Source organism: Acomys russatus, chromosome 1, assembly GCF_903995435.1.
Source record: "Acomys russatus chromosome 1, mAcoRus1.1, whole genome shotgun sequence".
In the NCBI taxonomy this organism is placed as follows: domain Eukaryota; kingdom Metazoa; phylum Chordata; class Mammalia; order Rodentia; family Muridae; genus Acomys; species Acomys russatus.
The window spans coordinates 107,475,508-107,499,604 of NC_067137.1; the positions used below are offsets into that span (position 1 = coordinate 107,475,508).

Below are 24,097 nucleotides of genomic sequence, written 5' to 3' on the forward strand. Positions count from 1 at the left end.
TCTATCCTTCATAATATTCTCTTGAGGATAACATAAAAAGGAATAATATTTTGTAAGCTTCCGAACAATGATCATCAAACTAGTGAAAATAGAATAATGGCTAACATCTAAAAACTTATTATGCACTGAACATTCTAAATAATTCACATGTATTAATTCATGTAATACTAGGAGATATTCATGGTGGTCTTAATTTATAGATGAAGCTAAACAGAGCAAACTTACACATCTCCCCAGTAACACAAATATGATTTAAATATATCTTAAATACATATGATCTAAATGTGTTACTTCTAATTTTAGTCTTATAATTCAATGACATATTAGTGACTAATATGCTACATTGAGAACCTATTATTATTATTATGTCTATTTTTAAATCCCATAATTTTTGAAAAAGTAAGTTTTTAATCAGAAAAAAATGATTTAAACCATTAACAAACATTTACGAATTTACAATGTATTTTATTTGCATGATCATTTGGCAAATAGGTTTATTTAGCATTGTAACAGTATTTTTGAAATCCACAGTTAAAAAGAATAAATGTCTATCATATGTTTTTGTGGGTTTCATTAAAACAGGCATTAGACACACAAAGGACCTTTGTTATAATGTTAGCACAAACTTTCAGCTGAAGTCTTTCTGACAGAACCTATAGAAAACATGTGTACTAAAAGGCAACCATTGGCTCATTCACAATTTGCTTAGCATAACTCATTCATTTTATTATTACCTTTATATCCCTGTTCCGTTTCCCTGAGATCAATCACAGTAATTGGTTTAAAAGTTAAATCCCAAAGACGAATACAGCCGTCTCTGCCACCAGTAGCAAAACCTTCTTCACAAGCATTCATACTAAAAATTCCTGCCTAGGTGAAGGTAGAAAATGACTTAATAACATGGGCTTCTTAAGAACAACTACTAAATGAAGGTAAAAATCCATTCAGCAATACTTTCTTATGAATATATAAATATTAAATGAATATATAAACAAATATATCAGAAAACACAATAAAAAATCTTAAATATAAACCATCATTACTATACTAGGGATTGTACTAGGGATTGAACCGAGGACCCGACAATGCTAGACCAGCGTTCTACCAATCTCTGAGCCACATTCCTGGCCCTTAGCTGCAGTGTACATAACTGAAAAAGTACATATTTCTAATATATACAAATGAACAAAATGTACCAATGCAACCAACCAAGCAGGAGTGAAAGACTAGAGGGGTAATTAATAAAAAAGGAAATTAACATTTTTCTTCCAGAAGATAAGCAAAATTTTACAACACTTCACATTCTATACTGAAAAACATGAAGGAAAAAAATAGCTTTTATATACTAAAGGTTATAATATGAATTACCACACCTTTTATGAAAAAAATACTTTTTTTTTTTTTTTTTTTTTGTCTCCAGACATTTTGCTTAGACAAGTCATTCACAAACGGTTCTTTGGTACATCAGTACTTTTCACTTGAAAACCTCTCCATGCTAACTAACCCCATACACTGTTGGAAGAGTGACTCAACTGCAAAACAGTTTGAATTTAAAACCACAAAAAGTTTTAACAATATACTTTTCTTACTTAGTTACATCAAAACCTCATGAATTAAAAAAAAAAAAAATCCCCGGGACTAGAGAGATGGCTCAGTGGCTGAGATCATTGGCAGCTCTTCCAAAGGAGCTGGATTCACTTCCTAGCACCCACATGGAGGCTCGCAATGGTGTATCTCTCCAGTTCCAGGGGATGCCCTGCAACCTTCTGGCCTCCAAGGGCACCAGGCACACACACAGTGCACAGACATGCACACAAGCAAACATTCAAATGCACAAAGTAAATAATCACTTAATTTAAAAAATCAAGTCCTTTCTCCCCTGGCTTCATGAGTCTGTGGTTTTGCTTTGTTTTCCTACATGTTCCCAAACTGCTACCTACTGGTTAAGTTGGCCTTAACAACACTAGCTTTATTTGACTGCAGCTAATCTAGAAAACTCTTATTGCTAAAGTCAACACACTTTACTTAACAGTATTCTCAAAAAGATACTGTTACAAGAAAGGTTTTAAAAAGATAATAACTATACTAAGTTAATAAATGTGTATGAGTCTAATTGCATGGTTCGTAATTGAAATCTTAAAAAAACAAACTGTTAAGAATAGCGTTTTAAGGAAACTAAACTGGCTAGAAATAGGCTACATTAGACAGCTGGTTTTAAGAACGTTAAGTGGTAAACATCCAAAGGTGTTTACAATATTCAAATATACTTACAGTATGAGCTCCTTGTATTGTTCGTATAAGATTGATTCCTTTCCAAACATATATATCCCCATTGAGTGCACCAGAATACGTTAATTCGTCCCGAGCACAGGCTAGGCACAATATTGTCTGGAGGTCACCTGTCTTACCAAAAACTCCTCGTTTTGGGGTCAGAGCATTTCCACACAAACTCCAGAACTAAAATGGATACAGTATAAGCATATTATCAAATAATGCTTATAAAGCCAAGTAAAATACTTTCAACAGTTCAATGCTATACTAGCAGACTAGAAATTACCTAAATAGTTGTCTTATGATAAAATAGCATTCAATGTTCACATCCCCATGTTGGTGTTATCACAAGCTGTTATAGCAGATAAGTTACCAGTCTCAATCTTTATCTGTAAGAATAAGGAATTTGAGCTACATTTTCTTTAAAGCAATTTTTAAGTGGAGCGAAGAATGAGAGTGCAAGGCAAAGGAATGGATGGGGGAGAAGTAACTGACATGAAAGATGCCTGAAAAAGCCATATGGGAACTTAGTATTTTATAAGTTTCCAGAGAGAGAGAGAGAGAGAGAGAGAGAGAGAGAGAGAGAGGGAATGATAATGTTTTCACATAAAAGAGTTAAAGTGGAGTTAACCTACACAAAGGGTAATACTCTTCTCAGAAACCATAAGATGCCAAATAAAACACCTGGTGCCAAGCATAAGTGCTCTTGAGCTGTTAGCCCAATGCTTCGTAGATAATCTCAAAAAATATAGGCTACTGACACTGCTTCTGTTGCCCACCAGATGGTGAGACTGTATTGCTGAAGACAAACACTGTGGACACAGGTGATATAGAAATCAGGTTGGTGATAACTAGAAAGTTTTCTCTCTGCTTGTTTGTTACCTTTCATGGCATCAGAAAGTGTTAAATAGGCTGCTAAGAAGAAAAGCCATCCACTAGTCTTACCCAGCTGTTAACCCCATGACTATAATAATGACCAGCATGACTTGGTCATGCCATGAGTGCAAATGTGTCATGGATATTGTGGAGGTAACCAACCACTGTTTTATTTAAGGCTCACCTCACAAGAGGAAACAAATGCTTAGTACTGTAAATCTGGCCACACACTTATAATTGAGGAGCTCCAGGACAAGCCCACGGAGTAAACCTGCTAATATTATTTTACCAAATGGACACTGTATCAAACTTCCATCTAAATGTGTGTGCACATCTATGCATATAAAGTTAGTGCAGACTTCATCAAATAACTATCTTTGTGTAGTGATGACAGTTAACACAGACACTCCTAACTCAGCAAAGTGCAGCGATAAGTGTCTGTGGAGCGCTCAACCACAAATGGCTCAGCTCTAACACCCCAAGCCCCAGGGATCAACCTGTGAGAGAAGTTAAAGCATGATCCAGGGGTCAGGGATGTCAGGACAGAAACAGTGTCTTCTGGAAGTAACAGGACTGCTGAACACATGAACTCACAGCAGCTGCGGCCACATGCCGAAGACCTGCAGCAAGGTCAAGCCAGTCCACATTCAGGCATAGAGAATCAGGGCTGTGTTGGTGGAATGGCCACTCGTACTTCAGCGATGCTGCAGGGGACAGCCTCACACCCCTGAGGATATGGGCAGCACAATCTGGTCTCAGCTGGTTATTTAAGAAAACATACAAGAGTGGGAGTGGTTGCAGTGGTGGAGGACAGCTCTGGGATGAGTTAGGAAGAGGAGTGGGAGCGAATATGTTCATAATACATTGTATGGATATATGAAATTCTCAAAGATTAAATCATATTTCAAAAAAGGTGTGCTTTCAAAAATTTGCATGCAATTTAGGTTAAAAAGTTGAGAGTGAGTTAAATATAAAAATGAAAGCAAAAGCTGGGAATATAATTCAGTGGAAGGTCATTTGCTTAGTGTGTACAAGGCCCTGGTTTCAATCTGTAGCACCAGAAAGGCAGGGAAGAAAAGAGCAAAGCACCCTAGACTCATAGGAAAATGAGCCAAATCACATCAAACCTGATGCTAACAGATTAGATCGGGGAGAGGACACAAAGAAAGAATACATGTTGCACTCATGGATCGTCTCAACCTGAATAACGCCCTTTAGAAATGACCAATTTACTCCTGGGAGAAGATAAATTCAAGAAAGAATGGTCACAGCCAGCCTTATTGTTTTACTATACAGCATTCGGTACATTTTTGTAGTTTGCGCAGAGGAAAAAAAAAAACCCTAAGTGTGATAGGGCAGGGATTTATACATGGAATATTTCTAAATAAAGAAATTGGGTCCAGAGAATATTATTTTATAATAAGCATGTTACTATTTAACGTGTTTTAACATTAGATCCTTACGTTTTAAAGTCTGAAGCTTCACAGAACTAAAACTTGTGCTACCTATCTATTCACATGACTAATGAGTACTTTAATGTGGGAATTCTATGACTTCTAAACCTAAAAGCACCATCCAGGATTTATATTCACAAGATATAAATTATGGTCTTGTCCTTTCACCCGGTCCCAATCTAATGCTATCATTTTCTTCTGTATCTGTTATTCTCAATTTTGGTTTCCCACCAGAACCACCTGGGGAGATTTACACTTCCTGAGCACACACTGAGATGAAGTGAAATGCAATCTTTGAGGAATGAAGTCTAGGTTTCCAAAGGCCTTTGGCTCCGCAGGAGCTAATCCTTCTGTTCTAGAATCCAGATCACTGCTGTCCAATAGAAGTTCAGTGAAAATGGAAATTTCTCTCCCACTTTTCTACACATATATATGTGTATATATGAATAAATACGTGTGTGATGGATATATGCATGATTTTCAATACAGTGGAACCCAGAAATACATGGTTCTAGAGTATCTGAAATATGGCTAATGACTGAAGAAATAAATTTTAAGTTTCATTTCATTTGAGTTTATATATAAATTCCTGTATGTCTTAGTGGCCACTGTACTTGGCATACAATTTTGGATCATCTTTGGGACTTAGTTTCTTCGCATGTACCGCTGGCACAAAACTACCACCTTACTAGTCCTTGTTTCTACCAAAGGAAATGAAATGTAATTTATAATATAGTTTGATCTCAGAAGACGAGCTCTTAAAAAATACTGAAAATAAAAATTTTAGCTTTATTTACAATGTTAAGTCATTGGTAAGATCTCTTTATAATTAATTTAGATACTACATTATATAATATATAAATAAACATGTATAGCGTTGGTCTAATACACAGTTGGTTAATATATACACATACATCTCAAGCGCTACATCAAGGATCATCTTAGATAAAAAGACAAATACTCTATCTTCCCAGTTTTAAAATGTATGCCTAAAGCCTTGAGGGTGTGAGTGGAGGGAGAGAAAAAGATAAGAATGGCAGAACATGGGTTCTTACTCATTAGGAATTAACTGTTTCAGGAGCAATTATATAAGACAGTAGAAGAGGAACTATTTGAATTCTGCACCATGATTCAAAGCTAACTGTAAAAATAATGTTTGGTTGTTCTCTCTTAGAAGCCTGTTCTTTCCTAATGAGAGACAGAAAGGGGGTGGATCTGGAAGGGAGAGGAAGTGGGGCAGAACTGGGAGGAGTAGACGGAGGATTAGAGACAGGATGCACTGTATGAGAAAAGAGTTCATTTTCAGTAAAAGAAAAAAAACATTTAAAAATATCACCACTGACTTCATAGGCTTCAAAACGTAACTATAGCAAAACAAAACCTATAGCTTGCATTAGCAAATGCACAGTAACTGTAAGGTGGAAATCCCTTCAGAGAGCAAATACAGGAAGAGGAACATGGCCTAGGTAGGCACTATGAAGAGCATTTGAACATATGCTGCTTTTTAAATCCCCAACTCTAAGGATGGTAATAACTGTCACAGCTTCAAAATGTGGAACTAAAACCTCACCATGGTTAAATGACTCCCACAGGTTAAGCACCTAGGAGGTAGCGATAGTGGCTACTCACACTGCTCCTGTGAGGCAATATTATCTCTGCCAATGAAAACTGTGTTAGATGTTTGATTTCCTATTCACAACAGATACTACATCATTAGACTATGTTTCCTAAAAGAGAGTGCCTCATTACTTCCCTTTTAAAACTTACGTCTTTATAATGTCTCAAAAAACTAGAAAATAAGCACCTTGCTAGACGAGACATAAGTATTAAAAAGTTGACATTTTAAAACAAATCCTGTTAGAACTCTGTAACTACCCTAAGTGGCTAATGGTATAATGTGTATGTGACAACAGACAACCAAAAATGACTGCATAAAAGAAGGACCCTTCGTGTACCTTGATATGTTTTACACCACAGCTGACGAGTTTATTTGGCTGGTACAAATCCCAAGAAATATCAAATATCTGTAAACGAATAAGATTAATAGTTAAAACATTTTCACTATCACTTAAGGATCCTGCCCAAACAATGAGGTGGGCTAAGCCTCTGTGTAGGGCTGGCTGTCCTGGACTCGCTTTGTAGACCAGGCTGGCCTTGAACTCACAGCGATCCATCTGCCTCTGTCGCCCAGAGTGCTGCGATTACAGGTGTGTGCCACCACATTCATCAGTAAAGTAAAATTTAACATGTATTTATTTTTAAGTTTTAAAGAATACTTTGACCTAAGTAACATGAACAGCGCAACAGAACTAGAGCATGAGACAGACACCTGAGGCTTTTTACAGAGGCACAGCTCCAAGTAGAATACTTATATACTGAGATATATAAGGTACCTCTAGGTATTTAATCAGAACTATTTTAATAAAAGATCTAGCATGGGCTAGAGAGATGGCTCAGAGATTAAGAGAACTGTCTGCTCTCCCAGCGGTCCTGAGTTCAATTCCCAGTAACCACATGGTGGCTCACAGCCATCTATAATGTGATCTGATGCCCTCTTCTGGCATTGACATGCAGGTAGAGCACTGTATACATAATAAATAAGTAAATAAATGAATAAATAACATTTTTTAAAAATCTGAACATTCATTTCCCAATAATATTCAGCCTTTATTTTAGCTTTCTCATTGTTTATGGGTCACACAGAATCAATGTTCACTTTCTTAGGTTTCCGAGTCGCTATGCTTTATTCATATCTAATATTCCATAAATTCAAAGTACACACAAACCATGTTGTTACAACAAAACTCAGGTGAATCAGAATATCCCAAAGAAACATGTAATTAAACAACAAAGGAGATTAAAAACTAACATGTGAAAATAAGTCCTTTGCTGTGCTATGCGGTGCTCTTCACTCGTCTCTTAGGTCACTATATAATTGAATCTGAAAAGTTTGTGAAGAGTTACCTTACTGTGGCTATGTGACAATGACAAGGCACAGAAGACCCTGTGAACTCCCTGCCACGTCGTCACTACAAAGCTCAAAGGAGAGTACTCACTCTGTCTGTGTGACCAGGAGCCATCGACAACATTTTCCCCCTCTTCCAGTCCCAAACACAAACAGCATTCTTTGAATCGAGTCCAACTGAAACCAAGCGCTGGGTTTTGTCCAAGAAATTCAAGAGGGAGTAAAAAGAAAACTCAAATAAATACCAAAATATAAATAGTAAATGAATGCTACTTACAACATCAAAATACATGCATTCTTTTCAGACACCCTTTAAGGCAGATAGATGAGTCCATCCCATTAATATCTGTACATGCATTTAGTCTTTCATATTAAGTAAAATGACGTTCAGTTCTATGAATACCAAGGAAGTATCCTAACAAAACTCCAGCCAAAAGCTAAAACTTCTAAACTATAAACACGTCTTTTAAAATGCACTGTTGCACAGTTGAATGCGGGGGGAGGGGGAGAGGAAACTGAGTACAAAACAAAAAAAAAACCCTTGGTGACAATCCTGGAGGGCAGGAAACATTTACCATAAACATATCAGGTGAAGCTTGGTCTTTGGTGGATTGATCTAGAAATTATCATAATGAGTGAGTTCACCCAGAAGCAAAAAGAGACAAACAGTTTATATTCACTTATATCAAAACACTAGTCCAAGGGATACGTACCATGAAAATCTTTACTTACCAAGAAAGTGGGTCAGAGGAGAGGACATCCTATTGAGACTTTAGGTGAGAGTAGCATGGAAGATTGGGGAAATAGTAGGACCCACAGAGTCCTGGAAACCTACAAGAAGAACTTTATGACAGGCAGATCTGGGTCCTGGGGTCCTCCTCAAACTAAGGCACCAGCCAAGGAGAATATAGGCAGTAAGCTTCGAACCCCTACCAAGACCTAGCCGATGAACATGATATTCTCCACCATTGAGTGGAGAGTGAGATCTGACTCTCACATGAACTCTGGTGCCCCTTTTCTGACCACGTCCCCTGCATGGGGAGGCCTGGTGGTACTCAGAGGAAGGATAGCAAGTTAACAAAAAGAGACTGGATATTCTAAGAGCATATATAGGGGGAGGAGGTCTCCCTCAATCACAGACATAGGGGAGGGGAGAAGGGGGGAAGTGGGAGGGAGAGAGGAATGGGAGGAAACAGGGGAAGGGCTAACAATTGAGATGTAATATGAATAAATTAATAAAATTTTTAAAAAAACGTAACAAAAAAAAAAAAAAAAAAACTTGGTCTTTGGGTTTGTCTTTTGGTTTGCTGTTTGTTCTTTTGTTTTGCCGAAGGGTAAAGAGCAACAAGAGAGAAAAGTGTAGGGAATCTACCTAAATGCGGACTGGAATTACAGCCTTTGACGAAAGGACCGAATTCCTCAGAATAGGGAACAATGGTGAGTAATTCCTTCTTAAAGAAAGGATAACTGTAGGAGAAAGAAAAGCTCCGTGAACGTCTGCAAGGATGTTAAGCCTGCTCACTGGTGTGTGACCTAGGTTTACACAGGTCGTGAACCCTGAAGTGGAAATCCCTTTTACGGGGCTTCTAAGGTCTGGTGTGTTTTCCAAGAAAGTTCAGTAGCACATTACAGACAATATAAATCAAATATGATGCAACGTGCACTGCATTCTTTAAAGAATTCCTACAGGAAGAAATTCAAATAAAATAAACTACAGAGTAGGAACAAAACAGGCATTTAAGCACAAACACAGGGAATTGAGACCATAAGTGAAAATAATCAAGTCCTAACAATGGGACACAACACTGGAATCAGATCAACAGTATAAAATAAACTTGACATACACAAAGAAGTAAAAATAAGGTTTCAAAATATCTGCATAAGAGCAAAAAGTTAAAAAACAATAAAAAGTATCCAAAGATATATAGAGAAACAGGACTTCTTGAAATGAAAACTAGATGAAGCTAAAAATTCAGTGGAAGAGTTTAATAAATCAGAAAGAGATGAGAAGACACAGTTGATAGGGATTAATAAGACTGAAAAATGAAAAAGGTAAGAAACACGGAAGACGAAATTCTAGCCAAGAAGAAACAACAGGGCCTGAACTTGACCACTGTTGTGACATATAGAAAACTGTACAAAAATATATGAAGCATTTTAACAGTAAGCAAGGCACTGTGAGTCATGAAAGAGGGGAAGGAAGAAATAAGAGCGAGTTCTACAGCTGACTTAATTTCACTTAGGAAAGGACTTCGACATTGAGGTACCCAAAGGTAGAATCCCTCCTAAGCAGCCTGGAGTTCAGAGACTAAGATGGCTAATACGTAGGGCACAGATGCTGAAGAAAAACTGTCTGCAGGTGAGATTTGAGAATGCTATTCTTTCTGTGTATAGGGCAATAACGATAAGAAATTCCTTTAAAAGAACAACGGGGAAATAAAGGCAAAGTGGAGGTCTGTCTGTGAGCGCCGTGGGTACCATTAAAGGCCCAGGATGGTGATACCTTAGCACAAAAGCTAAAAGTCACCCTAGAAGAAAAGCTACTATAGGTCCCCCCAACTTCCCACTGTAAAATGTTTAAAAATTAGCTTTTCACAAGGACTGAGGACTGTAAAGGGGCCACTGTAATAAGTTACTTTAAATATTATATAACACTACAGTGACCAGCATTTAATAAAAAGTATCAGATGAAGGAACATGAAAATATGACCAACCTTGAGAGACTGTCAGTCAACCGAAACAGACGCAGAAATGATGAAGACGTCTAAAATGAGAAGATACTACCCATGAAAATGAAGGTGCCAGGCTAGGGCAATGTCCCGGGAAAGTGCTACTTACTCAAGCATGAAGATCTGAATTTGGTCCCCAGCACACACATGGAGAAAACAGTGTATGGAAGCATCCACCTGCTAACCCCATGCCAAGTACGCAAAGACAAGAATTCCTGGCTTGCTGACCAACTAGTCTAGCCAAATGAGTGAGCTCCAGGTTCAGTGATAGAGCTTGTCTCAAAAAATAAGATATCCTTGCGCAGGGGCCATGCTAATCTTCTCTGTATCGTTCCAATTTTAGTTTATGGAGAGATGGCTCAGCGGTTAAGAGTACTGACTGATCTTCCAGAGGTCATGAGTTCAATTCCCAGCAACCACATGATGGCTCACAACCATCTATAATGCAATCTAATGTGCACTGTATACATAATAAATAAATAAATCATTTAAAAAAAAGATATCACTAGCTATAGCAAAGACCACGTGGGCCACAAAGCTTAAACTATTAAGTACTTGATGTCATACAAATGTTTCCCAGCACTTGATTTGGCACATGAATTAACAGTAGGTTTGAACACCATGAGTTAAGATATAGAAGACTATACTTTTATAATACTTGGTTGTGTTTTTAGATAAATTATACAGTAAGTTAGCCTCCCTCCTCCTCCCATTGCTACATGAATCTTCAGTCCCTGTTTGTCATAGATTTTCTAAAAACAGACTTCTCCAGCCTTAATTATCCTCAAGAAAACAGGCTACTAGTATTAATATGTATATCCAGTTCATTTAAGAGATAGCCTTTAGGGGCTGGAGAGATGGCTCAGTGGCTAAGAGCACTGCCTGCTCTTCCAAAGGACCCAGGTTCAATTCCCAGCACCCACATGGCAGCTCACATGGTAACTCCAAGATCTGACACCCTCACACCAATGCACATAAATTAAAATTAAATAAAATATTAAAAAAAAAAAAGAGATAGCCTTTAGGAAAAGGATATTTAGCCTTGCTACCTAGTAGGAAGCTTGCCAATTGGATAAATCCTAAATTATCACATATACTTTCAAATCTAGCAGAAAATAAAAACATTAGACAATATTTCCTACTCAACATCTTATAAGGAATTTATAAACAGGTATGTTTGATCAAAAATATATTTCAAATTATGACATTAAAACAGTTTCCTTACCCAGGCACAGTGGCATACACCTATAATCCCAGCACTTGGAGAGACAAAGGCAGGTGGATTGCTAAGAGTCCGAGGCCAGTCTGACTACAAAGCGAGTCCAGGACTGCCAAGGCTACACAGAGAAACCCTGTCTAAAAAAAACAACAACAACAAAAAACCCAAACTAAACAAATAATAATAATAATAATAATAATAATAATAATAATAATAATAATAATAATAATACCATTCTTATTTTCTTATAAGGAAAATTATTATAAAACAATCTATCTTGCCAGGAGTTTCTTACATTGACTGTAAGAAGGTTGAATTCCTTTTGATATATAAGCAACTACCTCCTAAGGTCACATGTCTGAGACAGAAAAGCATTGTTAAAAATATATGCTTTGGCCGGGCGGTGGTGGTGCACACCTTTAATCCCAGCACTTGAGAGGCAGAGGCAGGTGGATTGCTGTGTGTTTGAGGCCAGCCTGGTCTACCATGCAAGTCCAGGACAGCCAAGGCTACACAGAGAAACCCTGTCTCAAAACACACACACACACACACACACACACACACATATATATATATATATATTTTTTTTTTAATAAGCTTTGGAGTATAAGATAAGAGACCTGGTTCCCACTCTGGTTCCACTCACTAGCTGTTATTTTACCTCAGTTTCTTTCTCTGCAAAATAGAGATAACAACAGAATCTGTTTCATAGGTTGTCTCAAGGATTCAGTGAGATCATGCAGGTTTAGGAAAATGCCTGGTACACAGAGTGTATTCCATATTTCTATGGATTTCTAAGCTTAAAATTTTAATGCGTAAGCCAGGCATGGTTGTGCACACCTTTAATCCCAGCATTCAGGAGGCAGAGGCAGGCGGATTGCTGTGAGTTCAAGGCCAGCCTGGGCTACAAAATGAGTCCAGGACAGCCAAAGCTACACAGAGAGAGCTTGTCTTGAAAAACCAAAGAAAATAAAAAAATAAATAAATAAAAATTTTAATATGTAATAATAAAAAACTAACCACTTTTAAAACACATTTTAGTTATAACAGCTTCTATGCAGAACTACAAGAAAAGCCTTGGCTTGTTAGAGGATATTTTGGAAACTGATTAGCCCTGTGAAGTTGTTTTAATCTTGATTTTGTATAAATGTAACTCATTGATATTGTCTCATTTTCAATGAAAATATAATTATAAAGTAACTTAAAGTTAAAATATATACAGCTCTACACAGAGAAACTTAATTTCCTAAGGTGTTTTCCACATGCTCTCACCTGGAAAATAGTTACAGATAAAATTTTCTGTAACAACCAGGTAATAGTCCAGTGAATGGGAATTTGGGGGGGGGGCAGGATTTAGAATAATTTGACTGAGAAAGTTCTTGGTAAAGATAAAATCAACGCCTCTTGTTTTTATTTTTGTTAGCTATGTCATTAACCCATCTCACTTATACTTCAACACCTTTAGATAAACAAATAGTATTTTTCTTTTTTGATTTTTGAGACAGGGCTTCTCTGTGTAGCCTTGGCTGTCCTGGACTCTCTTTGCAGACCAGGCTGGCCTCGAACTCACATCGATTCACCTGCCTCTGCTTCCTGAGTGCTGGGATTAAAGGTGTGAACCACCACACCTAGTTTATAATGATTTCTTATATTTTTGGTTGTGGGCCTAGCCTTTAACAGTTGAGCCATCTCTCTAGCCCTTATAATGATTTCTTATAGCAAGCATTTTAAAAATCAAAATTTATACAAAAGAGGAAAACTGTCAAATACCTGTCCATCCAAGTCGAATGCTAAGCAAGCTATACCATGTGTATGAACATCCTTCAGGACTGACACAGTCTGGACAGTGTAGGAATCCCAAACACAGATGTAAGGCTCTTTCCCAACTTGTCCTGTTGCTACCAACACTCGATCAGGATGCAGTGCAAGACTAAAAAGTAGAGAATAAACAAACAAACAAACAAACAAACAAATAAATAATATGACTTGAAACTGTTTATCAAACTTTTATAGTTTGATATAGATACTTGTATTTCCAATATCAACACTAGACTTCGTTCATCTTAAATAACTTGTATTCAGAAATAATGTCTACAAAAATTAGTGTTAAGAATAATAATATACTTTATAAAGTTATGATAAACTAATTATAGCCTTCATACACTCCATATGATATAGTGTGCACAAAATTCTCAAGAAAAGAGATCTCACAAAAAATCAACAGAACTATAGCAACAAATCTGTAGCAACTTACCACATGCCATTTTTTCATTTGGTAGTTATGTTGTAAACCTTCTCTTCAATCATACTAGTCCTTTCATTGACTAATATTAGACTAAATCTAGGGGCTGGGGAGACGGCTCTGTGGGAAAGCACTTTCCATGAGAATGTGAAGACTAGCGCTCATACTCCTGGAACCCACTAAATACCACGTGGACAGGGCAGGCCACCTGTAATTCCAACCTGGGAGGGCAGAGGATCCCCAAAGCAAGCTGGTGTAATTAGGAGACCCTGCCTCACTGAGTAAGAGACTAGGGTAATCAAGGATGGTTGCCAGCCTCAATCTTGGGCCTCTACATGCACTTAAACCTACAGGCACATGCACCTCACACATGTATGCACAAACATGCATACACAAACATACATATAAATCAGATATACACATGTGAAAATTTTTTACATGGTTAAATCTTGATGTCCAAAGTGGCATTTGGTAGCATTTATACTTCTACCACACTAATCAACTACAAATATCATTATAAAGAAACAGCAATGTTACATAGACTTTACAGAAAGTGGTCAACAAGTCTTTAAAAGTAACAAAAAGTCCAGCAATCAGTAAGGTCTATGATCATACATCAGCAGAAGGCAGGGACAAAATAAAACTCTACCTGATAAATATTTCTACAAGGGAGTTTAAATGATCAGATTTGCCTTTAGATAAAAAGACATTCACCTGCATTTCTCTACACTAGCAGAGAACACGTAAAAAATATTGAGAAAATCCAAATTACAGTAACACCAAGAAGAGCAAATACAGTAAGAAACTTACCGGAGCATATGAATTCTATACTGGAATTTAGAACCCCACCAACTGCAAACTATTTTAAGAGGTCTAAATAGGATAAAACACATCAGTTCTAGGCTTAAAAGAGTGCAATATTCTCAAGATGTCATGCTTCTCAAATTCATCTAAAACCAACAAAATCCCTGTCAAAGTACCAGTCATAAATAAATACAAATAATATAGAAAGTTTGCTCCCACAAATATTATACAGTTATACAGCCAGTTAAAAAACAGTTTAGCAGAGTTACTATAGGATACAACAATTCTATTTCTAGATACATTCCTAAAAGGAGTAAAAAAACATATGTCCACACAAGATTTGTATACATATGTTCAGGCCAAAATTATTCATAACAGCAAAAAGTGACAGCTCAAATGTTCATAACTGAATGGAGAAAAAAGAAGTAAAGTGCTAATAGGATGTTGTAACAGAGACGAACTCTGAAATTTAATACTAGATGGAAGAAAATCTATACATTTGAGCCACAAACACACATTTACATAAAATGTCTGGAATAAGTAACACTCATGGGGTAGACTTTTATTGGGAAAACACAACACACAAATGTCTATTCACCAGGAATTGGGAACCCGCAATAGACCAAAGTAAAGATCATGCCAATGTCCAACTTGGTGAACCAAAGTTCATATTGAGGTCACCAATGGGAGTATAGGTGAAGAGTCACATGGAACAAGGATGAATCAGAAGCAGCTGCATCACTGCAAAGCCCACCCCAACATGAGCAAGAACTCACAAGGGCTGCAATGTTGAAGCGCTCTACACCGCCGCAGCAGCTGCCAGTCTGTGCATCTCCTTCTAGCTCAGCTAGTCACTTCCCCTATCAATCGTTTACACCTTTTTATTGATGACAAAGGACAGACATATGACCTCCCAAGTGTCAGGAGCCTCCCTTTCCCTTCAGGGAAGAATATTTCAATTCTAAGGAAAATGTCACACAACAAAGAGCTAGGTCCAGATTCAGCATTTAACAGCACTCCTCCCCACCCTCCAACAACAACAATGAGTTCTCAAAAGAACCTATGACTTCCCTGCCTTGGGTTTTGACCATGTCTACAGTACCAGGCATGAACTACCTCATGTGGAACAGACCTCAAGTACAATCAAGAGGGCAGTTCGTTACCTCCATGCATACTGTGGTGCCTGAATAAGAATAGTCCCATGGGCTCTTAGATTTGAATGCTTGGTCACTAGGGAGTGGCACTTTTTGGAAAGATTAGGAGATATGGCCTTGTTGGAGTAGGTGTAGCCTTATTAAAGGAAGTGTGTCAATAGGGGTGGGCTTTAAGGTTTCAGAAGCCGAAGCCAGACCCAGAAGCTCTCTCCCATCCTGCGACCTGTGGATGCTGATGGAGAACTCTAGGCTACTTCCCTAGGACCATACCTGCCTACATGATGACAATGGACTAACCCTTTGAAACTGCAAGCAAGCCTCAATTAAATGCTTTCCTTTGTAAGAGTTGCCATGCTCAGCCAGGTGCAGTGTGGTGTGCATGCCTTTAATCCCAGCACTCAGGGAGGTAGAGGCAGGCAGATCGATGTGAGTTAGAGGCCAGCCTGGTCTACAAAGCAAGTCCACAACAACAGCTAATGCTACACAGAGAAACCCTGTCTCAAAAAAAAAAAAAAAAAAAAAAAAAAAGAGCTGCCATCATGGTGTCTCTTCACAGCAATAGAACACTGACTAGTACACATAGCTTTGCTACTATTGTACCAGTGGCCACATCTTGTCTGGAAGGTCAGCTTTGTACTAAGCACTATATAACAATGTAAAAGAGTTCCCCCTTTGCTACACCCACACCAGCATCTGTTTTCATTGGTTCTTCTTTTTCCTCCTCTTCTTCCTCTTCCTCCTCTTCCTCTTCCTCCTCCTCCTCCTCCTCCTCCTCCTCCTCCTCCTCCTCTTCTTCTTCTTCTTCTTCTTCTTCTTCTTCTTCTTCTTCTTCTTCTAACTAAGCCATTCTGGCTGGGGTAAGATGGAATCTTAAAGTAGTTCTTAAAAATCATTTTATTTTTTAAATTATAATGTAAATAAATCATTTTCCTCCCTTTCCTTTCCTTCTTCTAACTCCTCCTATGCACTCCCTTGTTCTCTCTCAAATTCATGACTTCTTTTTCTTTAATTGTTATTAAATATACATAAATAAGCAAATACAATCTTCTTAGTTGATATAATGTTACCTATATGTGTATGATCTCAGGGCTGACCGCTTGGTATAGGATAACCAACTGGAAGGCTCTTTCCTGAAGAAAACCGTTTCTCCCACTCTCAGCATTCCCCAGGCTCCATAGTTCTTTGTCTAGGATTGAGTTCCTGCAGGTTTTCCCCCTTCTACTTAGCATTGACCACTGATGTCATCCTTGTTCAGGATTTGTTTAGATAGCCATGTAGATCAGACTTCATAGGTACAGCCTCTCTGACACAGACGCCTTCTTTTGAGTTGTTGATCAGAACTAAGAGACTCCCAAAACATTATAGTCTATCGCTGTTGCCCTTGGTTGCCTCCTAGAAGTGGAAAGTAAGTCCCTACCACTAAAGATGCCATGTACTGTGGGCAGGACCCAAAGGCCCTGAGCTGGATCTGATCTGAATGCCTCCTTCCTGAGGATTAGCTTTCATGGTACCAGAAGGGACTATGCAAGTTCCCAGGAGAGGTAAGCAACCAACAGTCCTACCCAGCTATGACCCACCAGCACAGCAATAGAGGCACATGTATGTTGGAAGTAACTAACAGCCACTTGGGACATAAGGTCTACTCAACAAGAGGGAAGACATGCAAGGTACTGAAAACCTGACATAGCTTTAATCTATGTTTCACTGGTGGCTAAGAATGTTGAATACTTGTAAAGGTGTTTACTAGCCATTTTTTTTTAAATGTTCTGTTCCACAGCCCATTTTAAAAACTGAGTTGTTTGTTTTCTTGGTGATTAGTTTTGTTGACGTTGTTTAGTTTTCTGTATGTTCTAGAAACTAATCCCCTGTCAGATGTACAGCTGGCAATTTATCCATTTTAAGTTGTGCTTTGTGAAGATTGGAGGTAAGGATCTAGTTTCAGTTTCCTGAACATTGAAATCCAGGTTTCCTAGTCCCACTTGTTGAACGTGTTGTCTTTCCTCTGGTGTGTGTTTTGGCATTTCTGTCAAAGATCTAGTAGCTATGGTTATGCTAACCTATATGTCTGCTTTTGTGCAGGTACAATGCTGTTTTTATTACCATGGCTCTATAATACAATTTAAAACTAACAATGTTGATGCCTCCCGCAATATTCTTTTTGTTCAGGACTGCTTTGGCTACTCTTGGTCTTTTGTGCCTCTGCACAACTTGTGAGATTGTTTTTCTGTCTATGAAGAAAGGTCCTGGTATTTTGAGTGGGGGTGCTTGAATTTGTAGATCGCTTTTAGTAGAATGGCATCCACATTCTTTTCTTTATTACTCCCTTTTAGAGTTTCTGTGATATAACCCAGAATAATTTTTTAAAGAAAAACTTTTATTTCATTTATTTATTATTTACTGAAAGTAGGGCCTGCAACAGAGTGCATATGGAAATAAAAGGAGTCTGTTTTCTACTTCTATATGTGCTCTGGGGGATCTAACCCAGGTCATCAGGCTTGAATGGCTACAGAGCCATCTTTTAGAACAACATGAATCTGATCTCACCATCCGCTCTGTTAAAATTCTCCAAGTTTTCCCTAGATCTAGACTAAAATCCTATCTGGATGGAGTCCCTCCAGATGGGTCTCAAGCCTTAACCTGGACTATTTTCCCTCTTGATCACTCTAAGCACATACTCCTTTCTGTCCATAAAAAGGTCAAGATAATTGTGCTTTTAAGTTTTTGTCTAGAATGATCTCCAAAATCTTTGCCTCATTCATCCTTTAGGTCAAAAGTATCTTGTACTAAGAAGCTCTCTCTAACTACTCACAGCCATTTCAGTATATTCTATACATTATCCTAATGCACTTACAGAAATATCAGCTATCTAAAACTACTATTGAATATATATATATGATCTTACACTTTCCATTAACATCTATATGCCAACAAATAGAGCAGAAACTTTGTGCGTGCACACACACTTTCTTTTATTCATTTAGAATCCTAAGCACCTAAAGCAATGATTAGTCCATGTAGTTATTCAACCAATATTTGTTAACTGAATTTCCAAAGAAGCTACTAGAGTTAAAAAGAAATTGTGAATAAATTAATCCTCAACAAAGGAAAGCTCTTATAAAACTGCTTTTATTCCATCCTTTATAACAGCAAAAACTTTAATACCACCTAAAAACATGGGGATTTTTCCATAATAGTAAGAAAAGCTTCTGGTATAATATTGAGCAAAAACATAACCTATATTTTACATATAGTGTGATCTCAACTGCTCAGGACTGCATGTACCAAAAAAGCTCACAAGTAAATAATCTAGAATACAATATAGCAATATTGCTAGATGGCAAGGTTGCAGATAAATATTTTTCTGCGGCTTTCACATTTCTGTAATAAGTATTACTAACTTAAAATAGAAACAAAACTCTGAGAACCTAGAAAACCTTTTATAATCCCTATAATGTCGATTTCAAACTTCTTTTTAGTCTTTTAAAACTATAGCTATCAAAACTACCTTTTCTGTGCCAGGCATGGTGGTGCACGCCTTTAATCCCAACATTCAGGAGGCAGAGGCAGGAGATTGCTGTGAGTTCGAGGCCAGTCTGGTCTACAAAGTGAGTCCAGGACAGCCAAGGCTACACAGAGAGACCTTGTCTCGAAAACTAAAACAAAACAAAACTTACCTTTTCTAAAGGCTTAGCTTTTCAATCTAGCACCCAAGTTCCAGATAAGATTTCTACTCCCAGGTCTCAGGTCTCATGTTTTATGTGTTAAATATATTGCCTACAAGTTAACTAACAATCAGCACAGCCTTTCTCAACCAACTGTGGCCTCTGGTACTAGTCATCATCTATACTATAAGGTTAGAGTAGCCTTATTCTTTCCACTCGGGTTGGACTTACACCCTAATCCTCAATGAACCATACCACCTATAGCTGATAACCACCAAGGTGGTTAGATCTGGTTATATCAATAGGCGCAAATTAAACACTAAAAGATACATGCTTAATAAAACTACATGTGCTGTTACCAGCCCCAACCATGTACTGAAATGAGTAAGAAATACAACCCTGCTGGCTTTTATTTTTTAAAACCTACTTTATTTAGGGTTCGTTAATGCCTCTACCTCCCTTCCAACCCAGTGACCCTAGGTAGGAGAGAAAGAAAGCTAGTAGAGACAGGGGTTATAGACCTTTTTAAACTCAGTTCGCTAGGGTGATTCAACTATTTATTGTCAGGATTCCTGCAGTTCAGCAAAGCAATGGCAAAAACAGCAGCAGGAACTAGCAACAGCAGTAGCAATAGCAGGGACCAGCAGCAACCTCTTCGAAGTTTTCTCTAAGGAGTTTCTCTCTGGGAATGTCTTGAAGTAAGGCAAGCCAGGCGATATGAAGCAATGAAAAGCGATCTCTCTCTGCTTTGCGGCTCTTATTTATACCCTCCCAGAATCCGCATGAGGGTGTTTTCCAGTTGGCAAAAACAATGCTCTCTCCCCCTGCACTAGACAAAGATCACATGCTCTCTCATGAGTCTTCTGTTCTGCATCCCACACTTGGGATCAAAACAAAAATATGTCTACCTAACATAACCAAAACTTCCGGTACACAACTGTCCACACTGAGGGCAGTGGTGTAGAGTATTGTAGGTCCTGACAAAGTACTGGAAAAGGATACAAAGACAGAGATTCAATATAATGGGAAGGAGAACAAATGAACGCCTTCTCTAATTGGGAAGTGAAGTGCCACATAATGTCCAGATTATTTTTCTCTCATCTCTCCTTCCCTGTCCTCGCCAATGCTCATCGTCCCTTTCCTCTTGTTGACCCTCTTTCTCTCCCTCTTTCCCCATTTTCTGGCTGTTCTAAAGTGAGTAGCCTCCTCTGTCATGTACACTGAGCCATGACATTTTGCCTTGCCTTAGGCCCTAAGCAACAAAAGACCACCCAACCTTCTGTTGAAATCTCTAAAAACCATAAGCAAAAATACAGATTTCTCCCTTTAAAAACCCTAAAAAGCTGACTCACAGTGTAAGACATAAGAACCCATATTTCAAGTGAGTTCCAGGACAGCCAGGGCTACACAGAGAAACCCTGTCTCAAAAAGGCAAAAATTCAAAATAAAATTAAAAAAAAAATCTGTATTTTCCATAAGTTTTCAGGTAATATTCCTATTGCTAATCTGAAGACCACATTGTGAGTAGTAAGAATCTAGGGCTGCCAGCCACATGCCACTGTTTGATTCTTTGGTTTAAATAACGAAGTAAAATAGAAACTGCTGGAATATCTTAGAGAGTGCTGGTTTTACATATTAAAACGGCCCAATTTTACTTCTTTCTGGACCTCCTTTCCCCTGACCATTTGAACATAACGGCCTCCTGAGAAGGTGTTACACGTAACATAACGACCACAGGGCAGCTAACATCTTGACTAATGGGAAGCAGGTTTGGTCATCTCTGATGTCTCCACTCCCCTCATTTGCCCTTCTGCTCCTCTGGCCATAGTTGTTATTTCACTTCTCACCTTCCCTGTATTTGAATATTGGAGCACAAAAGAAATCCGTTTTCAGGTCCGCTTTCTGTCTATACTTGCTGCTCTGGTGACTTGACTGAGATTCATGGCTTTAGTACTTATATGCTGATTCCACCCCAGCTTACCCTAGCCATCCCAGACTGCTTCCTTTCATGACCCATTCCCCTGTGTATGCGGTATCTCAAATTGAACTCTTCTAACACAGTGGTTTTGATTTTTCCTTTCTCCACAAACAGAAAATACTTCCCACAATCTTTCCCAACTAAGTAACTGCTAACTCCAATTCTCCAGATGCTCTGGTCAAAATTTCTATGAGCATTATTAGATTCCTTTTCTCTCATAATTTACATCTGGTTTATTAAGCAATCATGTTTCTATCTTTAAAATACACCCAGGATTTCTCCTTTCTCACTGTTTTCACTGTTACTCCTCTCACTATCTCGTTGCTAGACCAAGCCCCTGACACTCCTGGAATGAAATACAAGACTCTCCTCAGTGGTTTCCCTGCTTCCCTCCTGACCCTCTTCTCCAGAATGTTCTGAATATAGAAGCCACTGTGATTTTTGTTATTCTCCAAGCCAATAACGTCATTAAATTATCGTCTTGGTCAGTGTCCTATTGCTGTGAAGAGACACCATGACTGTGGCAACTCTTATAAAAGAAAGTATTTAACTGGTGCTTGCTTACAGATTCAGAGGTTTGCCGTTATCAGGATGGTGGGGAGCATGGTGGCACACAGTCAGACATGGTGCTGGAGGAGTAGCTCAGAGTTCCACATCTACATCCAAAGGCAGCAGGAAGAGAGAGGCACTGGACCTGGCTTGAGCTTTTGAAACCTCAAAGCCCACCCACCTCACCCCCCACCCCAGTGGCACACTTCCTCTAACAAGGCCACATCTCCTATTCCTTCTCAAGGATTGCCACTCCCTGATGGCTAAGCATTCAAATCAGTGAACCTATGGGGACCACTCTTATTCAAAGCACAACTGTTAAAACAACTTCCAGTCTCAGCGAGAAGGCCAAAACTCCCTCAGCAAGGTCCTACGGGATCTGCTCCATCTTATTTTTACCTCACTGAGCCTAAGTTCATGCTACTCCAGCCACAGCAATTCTCTCACTGTTCGTCAAATCCATCAGGACTTCTACTTCAGAGCTTCTGTTCGGAAGAGTCCCTTTACCTAGTGTGCCCTTTACTCGGGTTTCTACACAGTATGATTCCTCACCTCCAAGTCTCTAGACTATCATCCTAATAGTGAGGCCTCCCTTCCATCCTATCTCAGGACCTACCTAAAACATTCTCAACAGTTCTGCTCCTTTCTACTTAGTTACACAAACACACACACACACATACACACACACACCACCACCACCACCATCACCACCACCATCACCAATAAAATACTATTCAGCCTTAAAGAGGACAAATTTGTACCATTTTGACAACATGGATGGAACCTGAGATCACTGTTCATTAAAATAAAACAAACTAGAAGATCTCACGTATGGAATTGCTTTATGAATTGATCTCATACAACTTGATAGCAGAATGGTAGTTACAAGAGAGCAGGGAAATCAAGGCAGAGAGGCAGGATAGGAAACAGATGTTCAGTGAGTCCTAAGATATGGTTAGTGTGCTATTACACAGTGGGGGTGGCTACACTTAATGAATGTACTCTGTATTTTGTAAAACTAGACGGATTTTTAATGTTTTCACCAAGAAGCAATGATAAATGCTTAAGAACACAAAATATTTTTACACAGATGTAAACATTATACAATAAATACACATATCGAAATTTGTACAATTTTTGGTTTTATGTATCAACTTTTAAATTTTTAGAAAGTATATTAATAATGTGGCATGACCAAGTTGTGTCAAGTGGTGACAAAAATTCAAAAGGATGTGAATTGATAACTAGCCACTGGAGTTGGCAATGTGTAGGTCACTGGTGATACTGAGAGAAACGGCTACAGCAAAATAGAACCAAAGGTAAATGTGATGGGTGGGGGTTCTGTTATAACATAAGAGCCTGACATATTAGAATACTGTTTCCCAGAATACTTAAGCTGAGTCTTTAAGAAAAATAGGGAGAAAGTCCTTTGAAGAAATAGATGGAATTCATTTAAAAATATTTCAAGTCCAAAAAAAAAATATTTCAAGTCCTAAATCTATAAAATGTGGACAACTGGGTAAACCAGAGGCTAATGTTAAAACACACCAAATTTAGCTGTATCCCACCATGGTCCTTCCTGGTATGCATGATTTGGAAAATTTTAACAATATTTACTACTTTGCAAAATAAATGTTAATGGGCAAATAAATAATAAGAAAAACATAAAGACTATCAAATCCTCTGGGGAAATTAATTATCAAAAGTTTCAGAATACAAACCAGGCCATTGGTAAGCATCTTATGCTAAAAAAAAGAACTAGCAACAGTCTAAAAACTGTTGCAAATATCCAATGAAGAAATTGAAACAACAGAACATGAAACTCATCACACAGGCACGCATGTGCGGGTACACACACACACACACACACACACACACACACACACACACACACACACACACACCAAGAAAAGAAAGTCTTGTATCACTTTTCATTGACATCCACTTTCAAGTATCAACAAGTTACTGGAGTAAATCCTTGTAAAGGATAAGTGACTAGAGAAGTGTGATACACACAGATAAGGGCAAACAAAGGTGGACAACTATAAGTGATGTGATAAAACGATGTGACAATATAAGAAACCACTTAGATGACAGTAAGATTACGGAAACACCCAACAAATAACAGACTATTCAAACTTTATAGCCAACATAGCACTTACAGTTTTAAAGCTAAATGACAATGTCCTGTTCA

The 24,097-nt window shown here is 38.2% G+C and overlaps 1 protein-coding gene and 1 pseudogene across 8 annotated transcripts in view; both read right to left on the minus strand.

Annotated features, from left to right (window-relative positions):
* Eml5 (EMAP like 5) overlaps window positions 1-24,097 on the minus strand; it is a 107,618-nt gene that overhangs the window by 80,499 nt on the left and 3,022 nt on the right. For all 8 annotated transcript variants that reach the window (XR_007831082.1, XM_051150318.1, XM_051150308.1 and 5 more), the window contains exons 2-6: window positions 13,285-13,444; window positions 7,658-7,756; window positions 6,557-6,625; window positions 2,272-2,457; window positions 735-870 (exon numbers count right to left, since the gene is read on the minus strand). Coding sequence is in view for 7 of the 8 variants with exons in the window: in XM_051150318.1 (XP_051006275.1) it covers window positions 735-870; window positions 2,272-2,457; window positions 6,557-6,625; window positions 7,658-7,756; window positions 13,285-13,444 (650 nt within the window). In the remaining variant the exon portion in view is untranslated. The remainder of the gene's footprint in view (window positions 1-734; window positions 871-2,271; window positions 2,458-6,556; window positions 6,626-7,657; window positions 7,757-13,284; window positions 13,445-24,097) is intronic.
* LOC127196927 (uncharacterized) lies at window positions 10,559-10,657 on the minus strand (annotated as a pseudogene).